General features: G+C 47.5%; 1 protein-coding gene across 1 annotated transcript in view; it reads right to left on the bottom strand.

Moving 5' to 3' along the window:
• The window catches only part of IPO4 (importin 4), a 1,872,953-nt gene that overhangs the window by 1,328,916 nt on the left and 530,460 nt on the right, over positions 1 to 13,577 (bottom strand). The window contains exon 13 of the mRNA XM_069238173.1: positions 10,464 to 10,572. Coding sequence (XP_069094274.1) covers positions 10,464 to 10,572 — 109 coding nt within the window. The remainder of the gene's footprint in view (positions 1 to 10,463; positions 10,573 to 13,577) is intronic.

Below are 13,577 nucleotides of genomic sequence, written 5' to 3'. Positions count from 1 at the left end.
AGTGCAAGGGTGGGGCCCGAGCCGGAAGATTCCGGCCCGAGCGCCACCAGCGGAAGGCTCGCGTTTACAGTGGCCGCTGGGAAATGTAGTTCCCAGCGGTCCCGTAGCCCAAAGGGCTAAGAAAGAAAGAAAAAACGAGGAAAACGAGGGAAAGGATAAAGAAAAGGAAGGAGAGGGGGGGGGGGAAAAAGAGGAGGGGGAAACGAAAGAAAGGGAGGAGGGAGAAGGGATATTGTAGAAGAAATGCAACCGGGGGGGGGGGGGGGGAAAGGGGAAGAAAAAGATAGAGCAGAAGCGGACGGAAGGGAGGACTCATAAATTAGTCAGAGAAATCATTTATTGAGTGTGAACCAAGGGATCTCATCATTAAGACCATTGGTGTCCGTGTGTAATCTCCAGACCCAACGTTGTTCGGTCTGGAGCAATCTCTGTGTCATATTGGAGGACGATGGAGATAGTTGCTCAATGACCGTCCAGTGTAAGTCATCTGCCGAATGTTTTTCCAGAAGGAAGTGGTTAGTCAATTTAGTAGCCTCTCGTTTACAACGAATCGTACTCCTATGTTCACAGATTCTCGTGGCGACCTTTCTAGATGTCATTCCCACGTATTTAAGGTTACAGGGGCATCTAATCAAATATATCACGTTTTTGCTGTTACAGTTGGTTAGGGATCTTTGAGCCCATGGAGTCTTAAGGTCTAGGTCTATTGTGGTTGACTTTTTGGTGAAACAGCAGACACTGCAGTTGCCACATGGGTAGTGTCCTCTTGGTGGTGGGAGGCCCCATAGTGTGGTTAGTGTCGTCAGGGAATTGTTTTTTTCTTCTTTGGGTCTTGTGTGGACAACCATGTCCCGTATGTTTGTGGCTCTTTTAAACGCATGTAGTGGCTGCTGAAAAGGTAAACCACCAGATATAAGGATTTTCCACTCATCATTGATGATTTTCTGAATCTTATTGGATAGTGGATTAAAGGTAGTCACACACACAATTTGTTCAGTGTCAGACGTCCTAGTGCGTGGTTGTAGTAGTTGGTCCCTATTATTATTCCCCGCTCTTTTGTATGCTCTCTTCACCAGATGTGTGGGATAATCCTTGGTTTGCAGCTTACTAACCAATTTCTCAGCGTGTTTGCGGTAGTTTGTGAGGGTGGAACAATTCCGTCGTAGACGTAAGAATTGACCAACAGGGAGATTCTCCCTCAGGGACCTTGGGTGGAAGCTTTTGAATTGGAGCAGGTTATTCCGATCTGTGGGTTTATAATAGACCTCTGTGGCTAGAGCCCCATTGCTTTCATAGATTGATAGGTCAAGAAATGCTAGTTGGTTGTCACCTATGGTCATGGTGAAGTTCAGGAAAGGGTTAGCTGTATTTAACCAATTCACAAAATTCATCGCCTCATCTCTAGTTCCTGTCCAGACCAATAGAATGTCATCTATATATCGTTTCCAGAGTTTAATCTGCTGGGAAAACGGGTTGTCATCGTGGTTGACTACCTGTCTCTCAAAGTGATCAACATAGAGACATGCTAGGCTAGGTGCGAAAGTGCTACCCATAGATGTACCCTGTATTTGCAGGAAAAAGTTATCCTCAAACTTGAAGTAGTTCCTTGTGAGAGCCAAATGTGCCAAGTCAAGTATGAAGTCAGGCGGTGTACGTGACTCTCCTCTATTGGCTTCCAAAAGGTCGCTAATGACCTGCAGAGTGGCCTCCTGGGGAATGTTGGTGTATAGGGATTCTACATCCAGGGTGATCAACAGTTCTCTAGTTGTGTCAAAAGCCACCGAGTCTAATAAGACTAACACATCCGTCGTGTCTTTTAGGTAAGTAGGAATTCTTCTGACCAATGGCTGAAGGAAGAAATCCACAAATTGAGACAGGGGTTCTAGAACCGATCCGATCCCGGATACAATAGGTCTCCCTGGTGGGGGAATTTTCCCTTTATGCATTTTAGGGAGAATATAAAAGTAGGGAATCCTAGGGTTAGCCTGTATCAGGAAGTCTGCCTCATGTCGAGTAATCCAGTCGTTCTCTAAGCCCTTCATCACGAAAAAGGAAATTTCATCTTGAATATCAGGTGTGGGGTCTCGAGATAAGCGTTTATAATGGTGGGTGTTACCCAACAGACGTTCGCACTCATCTCTATACATTTTAAGTGGAGAAATTACCGTTGCTCCCCCTTTGTCTGCTGGTTTAATGATTATCATGGGGTCAGATGTCAGGCCTTTCAGAGCTGAAAGCTCGGCCGTACTCATATTCTGGTATGTTTTTTTGGTGGTCCCAGTAAGTGCGTTGACTTTTAGGGATACTGATTTCTCAAAAGCCAGGACCTCGGGGGGCATCTGTCCCGTGGTTGGGCAGAAAGTGGATTTTGGGCGTAGGCCAGTGTTTTTGTCTGAAGCCTCGTAATGTTTCTCCAAGAAAAACGTTTTCAAGCGTATCTTTCGAAACAAACCCGCTAGTTCTGTTCGGGTTTTAAATAAGTCAATTTTGGGCGTGGGCACAAAGTTTAAGCCCTTGTTTAGTGCCTTAGTTTCAATTTCACTCAGAACCCGGTTACTAAGATTGATAATGTTATCTGTTTGATTATCCGTCAGGCTCGTTACAGTGTTTTGCTTGTCCCTGGGAGGGGTTCCCTTTGTGCAGTATTCTCTGGGGTGTCCTCTCTTGGCCTCCAATGTACCTCTTTCCTTTTTCCTTTTCCCCTCCCGTTGCCTCTGTCTAAAAAAGGCTGCGGTGGCTCAGGAAAAGACCATTGTGCAGGGTGTTGGAAAAAGGGCGCCTGGTATTGAGGTGGGAGTCCATATTGGGAAGGCCAACCCCATTGTTGATTATGGTATGGAGGGCAGGGGGGTAACATAGGTGGGTGATTCCACCTTCCCCGGCGTTGCCCACGTCGTCCACGACGTTGCCGCAAATTATCTGATGATGAACTATCATTATCTGAACTGGTGTTACCACCAGATGAGGTGTCGGATATGTTGTTAGTTTTCGCTACATAATCCGATTTGGTATAAGGGTATATCTTCTCGTGGGAGAACCGATCGAGATCTTTTTGGAATTTAGAAATCTTTCGCTGAGTGAGATATTCCTTATGCTCGTTCATATTTTTGTTAACCTCCTCTAGTTTCTTTTTAAAGGAGAGAATGCTCATCCCTGATTTAAGGTTATTCTCACTCGTTTTTATCTGAATTAGGAGTGCCTCGGATAACCTTGTCGCTGTTTTTATGATCAGGATGAGCCAATCTCTAGTACACTTCCATGCTATCAAAGCCCAATCCTTTCTAAATTCTAGATCTTCAAGGAATATACGTGGGGCATTGGTGACCAACAGTCCATTTGGTGCTGTATTGCTCCGGAGGTATTCAGTCAGAACGGCCCCGTGGAGAATAGTTTTGACATGAGATCGTTTTAGTTCTACTAGTGTATCCCAGTCGCCCAACTGGGACAAACTTTTGGAGAGGGTGGTATCACCAAGAAGTGAGGGGGCCGACAGAATGGCTGTCAGATCCTCATCACTGAAGGAGAGTCCTTCCGCCATACTGGGGAAGAAAGAGCACCGATATGAGGCAGTAGGGGGAGAGGGGAAAAGAAAGGGAAGAGGACAAACAACCTTAGTGTTGGTGTGTGGCCCTGGACAAAGGAGCAATAATTACTCACTAGAGGGGGGGGAACTCTCGCAGCTAGCAGCTGCTCAACTATCATTACACATGGAGAGAGGAAGAGGGAGGAGGGGGGATAACTATGGAGGAACACTCCGTACTTAGCTCCCTATAATTCAAAGTACACACGAAAGTACGGGGTTCTCTAGAAGCGGACGTCGCGGATATTAGCGTAGTCCTAGGTTGTATGTATTCCTATTTGGAAGGGTAAAGTCAGTGGAATGTCAGTTGGAAATTACCGAGTGGAACAGCGAGGGGTGGGAAGAAGGGAATTTCCTTTTACGGACAAGGTGGTCTCACACACTATATAGTGTCATGCTTCATCATTTGACCACCTAGACCCACCCAGGTAGGACAGTGCCACCTGGGCGGACTCAACCTCACTGTTAAAGGAACAGGAGGGAGTGCGTAAATAAACTTGTTTCTGGAAAGATCGGGATCCAGCTAATCTACTGAAAAACTAAAAACACCTAAGCAGACACCTGTGAAGAGCAACAAATTTAATGGTGGTGTCTGTCTGCTGGGGCGCCCGCGGGTGCGACAAAGCACATCGCGCCATCAACCTAAAGAGGCCCGCCTTTGCACTCGATCACATTCATGTCAGCGCCCCGGCTTGGCCGGTGCGCCCGCCATTACGGCAATCATATCGAGGCTAGTAACGCAAAGAGGCCCGCGACGGTGATTAACATTAATTGAACTCCAATTTACGCGCTAACAGGGCGCACCTGGAATTTCTTACAGCCATAAATAGACCGTTCTCCCTCAGCCACTTGTCACAAGCGGTCCAAGGAGAGGACGAAGTAGGCGCACGGCGAGCGTCCCCTTTGATGTAGTGAGTGGCATACCGGATCACAGGCAACACAGATAAGCCCTTATTGCTTTTAATCTTACTTTTTTTGTCTATAGTCACTCCGGTTTCTCTTAACCAGTATTTTTCTACCAGCAATAGTGGGTTCCTAATGGGAACTTGCTTTTCTTTCCCCCCCCTATTGCTCCCTCTGTATCTATTCTGCCTACTTCTGTTCCTCTCCTCACTTCGTCTTTATGTTCATCTCTATCCCTTAGTGTGTGACTATAAGGGGACACTCCCCCTCCTGGATACCAGAGGCTAGCTGCCTCTAAGAAAAGGGTAAGAACTATAATTCCCTGCAGTGATAGGACTGTCCACTTGTGTAGATATACCCACTCAGTCACTCCACGCATGTATTTTACCTTTTTTGAACATATGTGTTTCGTGCATGAATGCATCCCCTTGACACGTGTGTAGTTGGTTGGTTTTGCAGTGCTGTGTGCCACCAGAGTGCTAATTAATTGTTTTTCTCCCCATAGGCCGCCTCAAGGTAATTCCTTGGGTAATGTAGATCATTCTTTTTTCATTTTCTCACTCTTTGATTTCCCCATAGAGTATTTTCCTCCAACGTGAGACGTAGGGATCCTAGGCCCTGACGAATGCCCCGAGACCTTCATTGGCTCACTTTTGAGGGCAGAAACATGTTGGCTAGTAATTAGTTAGGTGACCCTGTGAGTCCTTGTCCTCACAGAGGTGTCCCAACCCCCCTTTTCAACTACACCAGACAGACACCACCATTAAATTTGTTGCTCTTCACAGGTGTCTGCTTAGGTGTTTTTAGTTTTTCAGTAGATTAGCTGGATCCCGATCTTTCCAGAAACAAGTTTATTTACGCACTCCCTCCTGTTCCTTTAACAGTGAGGTTGAGTCCGCCCAGGTGGCACTGTCCTACCTGGGTGGGTCTAGGGGGATTCTGTCTGTGACCATTATCCCTTGACTGGATGCCTTTTATTAGATCTCTGCCAGGCTTTTGACACGCTTAGGTGGGATTACTCGCTTACAGAACTTCGTAGATTTAGGATCTCCCCCAACCTATCTACAATGGATTCGGGTGTTATGCACTTCTACCACCGCGAGGGGGTGTACCGGAGTGCATATCTCAGAAACCTATCCCATATTTAGAGGTACAAGGCAAAGCTGCCCCTTGTCCCAGTTATTGTTTGTACTAGCTTTGGAACCACTGGCACAGTGCAATCGGTAGGGGGCAGGAAACTGGGAGATACCGACAGGGTTTGCAATGCAAGCCATTTCCCTTTTTGCTGACAATATAATACTGTACACAGGGACCTTCTACTGGATTTTATCACAGTATCTCAGATATTCTCTGTCTTTGCGTCCCTCTCAGGCCTTTGAGTTAATGTTACTAAATCACATATCATTTCATTTGAGGGACTCTAAGCACCACCTTGTCCTTTGGGGAGGTGGCGATACTGGTGGCACACAACATTTCATTATCCAGGGAAACAGATCTACAGAACACCAACAGATCTAATAGAGGGAAATTTACAGAAAGCAGTCGCATCCCTCCGATCTCAAATCCAGTTTTGGATTACACACCTACTGTTGATAGCAGGTCGACTACCACTCACTAAGATGGTGATGTTGCAGTGGCTCCTTTACTATTTTGTGAACTAGCTGGAAGTAAACCTGACCCTTTTTTAAAAATCCTTAAATACACTCCTAATTGACCTGGTAGGAGGTACTGGTGGACAACGAGTCAGTGTTGCCAAATTATAGATGCCCCTGGACTTCAAAGTCTACTGCCTTTCAGGTCAACTGCAGAGCTTTCCTACTAAGCAGGGCAACCTCTTCAAGAAACAGGCTACACAAAGAAGATGGTGACTCAGGGGAAGCTCCACAGCGGGACTTGCACCAGGTCTCCTGTACCCTCTATGGCCCTTCTGCTGCTTCGGATTGCCCTGGCCTACTAGAAGCTGGATATGACACATACTGCACCAACAACACCTTGTTCCCCAAAATTAACACTGTTAGGACTTCCCACAACTGCTGGGGTTCTCACAGGCACAAGGTTACGTCCTTGGCAACAGGAAGGAGTCACAACAGTTGGAGCACTATTTGGCAACAACACCCTTTGGAGCCATGCAGATTTCGTCAATGCTCAGAATGTACCAGAGGTCTCATTTTTGACAGATGCGAGTATTACAAGATATGTTAAACAACATTAGACCCAGACAGTATGGAACCCCCTCCACACATTAATTTGTACAAGCGATGAACACTATGGGTCATGGTAGGCATCTGATCTGCTAGCTGTTAATGGTTTCATTAACACCTCTGCGCACCAAATATAAGAAATTGTCCTGCAACTGCCGATTTAAATTTATTCAATATTCAATACTACAGAGAGCTTATCTCACACCACATAGCCTCAATGCAATGTATACTGCAGTGTTCTTGGCATGCCCCCGTTGCCATGCTGATGATGTAGATCTAATACAAATGCTGGGGTCTTGCTCTGCATTGTCCTCCTACTGGACTTGGATCCAGTGGATACTGACAGATGTAACTGGGATGGAAATCTGGCACACTGTTGACACTTATCTTAGGGCTTTTACCCCGACCCTGGGGCGAAAGGGTGATGGCATGATGCAGATTTATCGCTGTTATTGGCTAAACACCTTTTCACCAGGAGGTGGAAGTCCACAGTGTCGCCTACTAGAACACAATAGAGGGAGAAGATAGACAGGTGCGGTTTGGCAGAGAGCACAGCTCTATGTAAGGAGGAGTATAGTTGTTTGCAAAAAAAAAAAAACAATAGTAAAGGAGTGGGATGCACTGCTAGAATCCTTTAAAGCCCATGATGACAGTGATTTACTACAGATTGGATGGTAGCATCGGTTTTTGGTAACATATTCCTTATATTCCCACAACATCGACTGTAATACCACCCTGAATGTACAGGGGAGAATTCTTTAGAATGAGCTGTCACAGATGTTGCATGATTATTGACATACCATATACGTTGGGCCGCACTAAACCCTGGGGGGGGGGGGGCTATCACACGTTGCCCGGTGTTATGATTATGTGCTACACTAACAGGAGAAATATATTAGTGATATCTGGTTTGGGGGCGGGGAATTAATACTGGTTGAATTAAATTATTGACTGAAGACAAGTCTTATTTCCACTGTGACACCATATTCATATTCCTCTGATGTCACCCATTTAACTGAATTGTTAAGTCGAAGTAACTGATATTCTGTTTGATGGTGTGTGGAATCAATTTATTGCTTTAATTTCCTAAAAGTGTTAAAGTTAAATGTCTGTATTAAAATAAGGACTCGAAACTGGTTCCTCTAGCTCCAAAGTCAGCAGCTCAGGCCCTTACGCCTCACCTTCTCCCTAATAATACATAACTGAAAATCAATAAAGTTTATTTAAAAAAATTAACAAAAATAGAGGCAAACTGCCAGCACATTGCATGCTGGATAATGGAAGCTGCTAGCTCTCTTAAAGCTACAATGTATGCGGAGTACAGCTAATGCATTTGAACCAGACTGACATCTTTCCCTTTACTGCACCTGCTGCAGGAGAATAGGTCAACGTACTTATTTTAAAGCATTTTCTCACATTAAATACTACAATTTGGTTAAAAATAATAATTATGCGACTGTAGCTTTCTATATATACGTGTGTGTGTGTGTATAGATATATATATATATAATGATCAGGAGTCAATTCACACAAATAAGACTATTCTACATTCAGGACTATCAGTGAAAACCCTAATAAAAATATTGAAACACGAGACAAGTTATCCTCGTTCTGAGCTCTGCTAACTGAGTGAGCAGACAAGAATGATGCACAAGGTCTCCTCTGCCATTCAGTGTTACTTGTTAGCAGGCAAAATGCCATCAATCACTATGCTTCACAAACCCAAAAAACTTCTCTAAAGACACGGGAGCCATCAGAGGGCATGTCCATGAGTGACTGTTGGACATCCCGAGAAGAACTAGAAGTACGCAACCAGGCATGGCGGCTCAATGCCACTGTCGTAGCATCCAATCTGCTTGTCGGTCGTGTCGAGCCCACATCGGATTGTGAACTTCGCCCCATCTCTCCCATCGTTGACAGCTTGGGAGACAATAGCACGGGCCTCCTCCAGTATCTGCTGCAGGACTTGCGCAACCGTATCCTAAAGAGAGTGGGCATAGCAGCCCAAAAGGTATGCGGTGTTCACAGACCTCAGCGTGAGACTGGAGGAAGAAAACAACTTCTTCCCAAATTGTTACAGCTTTTTCATTCCCTATCCGGGGGTGCGGAAGGGAATGCGCCTTAAGAAGAGAAAGCCTGAATGACAAGACTCTCAGGGTTGGGGTGTTGGGACAGGAATTTAGGATCGTTTAGAGCGGGCAGATGGCAGCGTGGATAGTCCTATTCACAGGAGCTCCTGTGTTGGGTTTGGACCAACTACCCAAAAGGACATCAGTGAGGGCTTAATTGAACGGTAAAAGGGGCTCCGATGTAGAAGCCCCTGGCTGAAGCACCTCCGTCAGGAGGTTGGACATGACCTCTACAGTAGGTAGCTCAAGGCCAAGGACCTCAGCCACCCTACTAACCACCATAACGAAAGTTGCTCCCTCCGCCATAACCACAGTAGGAGGAGACAGCATGCCAGTGTCTGGAGAAGTGTCCAGTACTCTGGCGTCGCCCAATTCCAGTACCCAGTCCAAAGATGGCTCATCCTGGTATTCAAAAAGGTCCAGGGCCCACTGCAATCCTTCCCCGAATTCGTACCCATAGAAAAAAGGGTCCTAATCCGACCAGGGGTGAATAGGCCTCATCGAAGACAAAGGCGGCGTCAACTGATGCCGCTCAGACTTCGAGTTGTCGGGTATAAGGATCGGGTCGACATCGATAATGGGCACTACCACTTCGGGAGTGTCGATAATCGACCTGGCGCCGGGGAAGGTCTCAATGGTGCGACCGCCGCTGATCCGCTCACGAATCCAGAGAGGACCTTGGTGGCCGGAGTCGAAGCCGCCGGCGCAGAACCCAAAGGCCCCTCAACCGAACCCCTTGGGCCTGAAGACGCCGTATCGGGTCGGTCTGCCCAAAGATGAGGCACATGGCCTTATAGAATTCCTAAAATGGGCGGAGGTCACTCCGGCTCCTGGAAACTTGGGGAAGCGCAGAGCAGACGCAGGGTCCGAGGACAGAGGCCTTGAGCGTTGACGCGCCGCAAATGGTCTCGAGCGCCAGGCTGCCATGAGCTTGAGGGACCACTCCCTCAAGGCCTTCGGGGGCATGGCCCGGCACTCGGAGGACGACTGTGGTCGTGGTCGCGCTCGAGACACCACAATCAAACCCGATGCGGATCGGTCACCAACATCATGCGGTGACAGTCCTCGCACGGCTTGAACCCGTTCTTCGGGGACATCCTCGACGCACCAAAAGCTTACTAGAAAACTCTACAAAATGGTCGAATTCGGTCAAAAAGAGACCAGGGTAGCTGTCTCCGGATCAGCGCGTGGCACGCAAATAAAAGAACTGACGTAACTGCACTGAGGCGGCGTCTATGTACTACTCCCGACGCTTTCCCGGTGACCACGACACCCACGGAGTCAACAGACACCACCTATCGACACGCAAGGGTAATGCTCGAAGAAAAATCTCCTGATTCAGTCTGACGCCTGGGGGAAATTCTAAGGTAAGGAATCTGCAACTAGAACTCTCTATCAGATGAGGGTCTATAATGTCAATGACACAAGAAGTAACCAATGGCTGAAAGAGTTCTTTGTCTCTTTCCATATAGATGCATTCTGTATACATGTAAAGATTACAATAGTTTTGCCATGAATAGTGCAAGCACCATTAGATGTCAAACCTAAAAAAGAACTTAGAGATAATGCAAAATTGTAATGTGTGGAAGGGGCAGAACTTTTCACACACAAGCAGGATTGAGAAAGATAATGGCAAACTCCTCTACTTACTTGCAGATTTTCAGAAAACTGTCCCAGGGCAAAGAGTGCTGCGTTCCGGACAACAACATTTTCATCTCCCAGAGCTTGACAGACTAAGTGCAGCATGGGCTGTAGGTGCCTAGAAGAGCACAGACAGACATACCATGAAAGCAAGGAAGAAAGGAACGAAGAAACATTTTCTTACATTTATTCATAATCCTTTTTTTTTTTAAAACACTGAGTTAGGATGCAACATTTTGTAACAAGACAGATAGCATTAAGCACATTAACACCATACCGTTTATACAGAGATGGACAGACAATAAAACGAAGCGAAAATATGAAAACTAAATTATGAAGACGAGAGCATTAAGAGAAGAAAAAGATAAGAGATTGTAGGAAGTTGGCTGTGCATATACTCTCTCAAAGTGAGCAATAGTGTGCACAAATAGTGTGCACAGAGTCCATGATAGTGGCAAAATTAGATAATACTAATGCTCTATTTTTTGGAAGTGTGGTCGAGAAGTAGGCTTATCCGAGGGAAGTGTTAAGCATTTGTTGTATACACACAGGCAATAAATTAGAACACACCAAAGATTTAACTCCAGGCCAATAGGTTTTTATATAGAAAAATATATTATCTATTTTTACAACCACAAGATTTAAATTTGAGGTAAGGACATAAATTGCAAGGTACTTCACACAGGTAAGTATAGAACTTTGATGTAAAACAGTAATACACACAGTTTTGGTTAAAATGGCAAATAGCTATTTTAAAAGTGGGCACAGTGCAAACATCAACCGTTCCTGGGGGTGGTAAGTAAACGTTTGTTTTTCAGCCAAGTAAACCACTTACACGGTCAGTCTCCTGGGCATAGGCAGCCCACCATTGGGGGTTCAAGGAAACCCCAAAGCAACCGCACCAGCAACACAGGGCCGGTGAGATGCAGAGGTTAAGGGAGGGCCCAAAACACACAGGCACCTATGGAGAACAGGGGTGCTCTGGTTCCAGTCTGCTAGCAGGTAAGTACCTGCGTCTTCATGGAGCTTACCAGGGCGGTTTTGTAGAGCATGGAGTGGAGGGGGAGAAACACAAGCACACAAAACACACCCTCAGCCGCACAGGGGCCGACGGGTGCAGTGTACAAAGTAGGCATCAGGTTTGTTGTTGAAAACAATGGAGGGACCCGGGGGTCACTCTGGCAATGCAGGCAGGGCACAGGGGAATTTCTCAGGCCAGCCACTGACTGGGCTAGGATTAGGGCCGGCTGCTAGTCACTCCTGCAATGGTAAGTGGTTCCTCTGGGTCCTGGGGGCTGCAGGTGCAGTGCTTGGTCCAGGCGTTGAGTTCCTTTGTTACCAGACAGTCGCAGTCAGGGGGAGCCTCTGGATCCTCTCTGCAGGCCTCCCTGTGGGGGTGCGGGGAGGTCGACTCAGGGTGTCCACGTCATTGGAGTCGCCTGGGAGTCCTCTCTGCAGTGTTGGTTTCTCCAAACTCAAGCCAGGGGCGTCAGGTGAACAGTGTGAAGACGCACACTTCTGGCGGGAAGTTGGTGTCTTGTTGCTGTTTTTGTAGTTGTTTATGGACAGAGCCGCTGTCCTTGCGAGGTTCTTGGTCCTTTAGGTGCAGGTCAGTCCTCCGAGTCCTCAGGAGGTCGCTGGTTCTGCTGGATGCATCGCTGTTCAGGTTCTTTAAGTCTGGCGACAGGCCAGTAGGGTTGGGGCCAAGTCATTTGTTGTCTCCGTCGTTCACGTGCGCGGCTTTCAGGTCGGCAGTCCCTTCTTCAGGATGCAGGAATCCGATTTCCTGGGTTCAGGTTCCTGGTACTCAATTTAGGAGTGTGTTCAGGTCTGGGAGTGCAGTAGCCAATGGCTACTGTCCTGGAAGGTGGCTACACCCTCTTTGTGCCTCCTCCCATTGGCTACTGCACTCCCAGACCTAAACACACCCCTAAATTTAGTACTTAGGGGCACCCCAGAACCCAGGAAATCAGATTCCTGCAACCTGAACTAAAAAGGAGGACTGCTGACCGACAAGCCTGCAGAGACGACGACAACTGCTTTGGCCCCAGCCCTACAGGCCTGTCTCCAGAGTCGAAAAACTGCAACCAGCGATGCATCCAACAGGGATCAGCGACCTCTGAAGCCTCCGAGGACTGCCCTGACCCCCAGGACCAAGAAACTCCAGTGAGCAGCGGCTCTGCTCAAAAACGGCTACATCTTTGCAACAAAGAAGTAACTTCCAAAGAACTCACTCTTGCCGCCGGAAGCGTGAGACTTCACACTCTGCACCCGACGCCCCCAGCTCGAGATCCAGAGAAACAACATCACAGGGAGGACTACCCAGCGACTACGACCCAGTGAGTCACCCGAGACGAACCCCCTGGACACCCACAGCGACGCCTGTAGAGAGAATCCAGAGGCTCCCCCTGACCGCGACGGCCTGTAATAAGGGACCCGACGCCTGGACCAAGCACTGCACCCGCAGCCCCCAGGATCTGAAGGAACCGAACCTCAGTGCAAGAGTGACCCTCAGCCTAGCCCAGGTGGTGGCTGTCCCACGAAGCCCCTCCTGTGCCTGCCTGCATCGCTAGAGTGCCCCTCCAGGTCCCTCCATTGTTTCCTATCTAAAACCAGACGCCTCCTTTGCACACTGCACCCAGCCGCCCCTGTGCCGCTGAGTGTGTGTTGTGTGCGCCTACTTGTGTCCCCCCAGTGCTCTACAAAACCCCCCAGGTCAGCCCCCCCCCCAAGGACCCGGGTACTTACCTGCTGGCAGACCGGAACCGGAGCAATCCTGTTCTCCATAGGCGCCTATGTGTTTTGGGCACCTCTTTAACCTCCACACCTGACCGTCCCTGAGCTGCTGGTGTGTTAACTTTGGGGTTGTCCTGAACCCCCAACGGTGGGCTGCCTATGCCCAGGAACTGAGACTTGTAAGTGTTTTACTTACCTCCTAATCTAACCTTTACTTACCTCCCCAGGAACTGTTGATTTTTGCACTGTGTCCACTTTGAAAATAGCTTATTGCCATTTTTATAAAGACTGTACATGATATCGTTTTCATTCAAAGTTCCTAAAGTATCTAAGTGAAGTACCTTACATTAACATTGATTATGGTAAACCTTGAACCTGTGGTTCCTA

The sequence above is a fragment of the Pleurodeles waltl genome, chromosome 6 (assembly GCF_031143425.1).
Source record: "Pleurodeles waltl isolate 20211129_DDA chromosome 6, aPleWal1.hap1.20221129, whole genome shotgun sequence".
NCBI classification, from domain to species: domain Eukaryota; kingdom Metazoa; phylum Chordata; class Amphibia; order Caudata; family Salamandridae; genus Pleurodeles; species Pleurodeles waltl.
The sequence above is the reverse complement of the archived record's forward strand: the minus strand, read 5'-3'. Positions and strand labels throughout refer to the sequence as shown.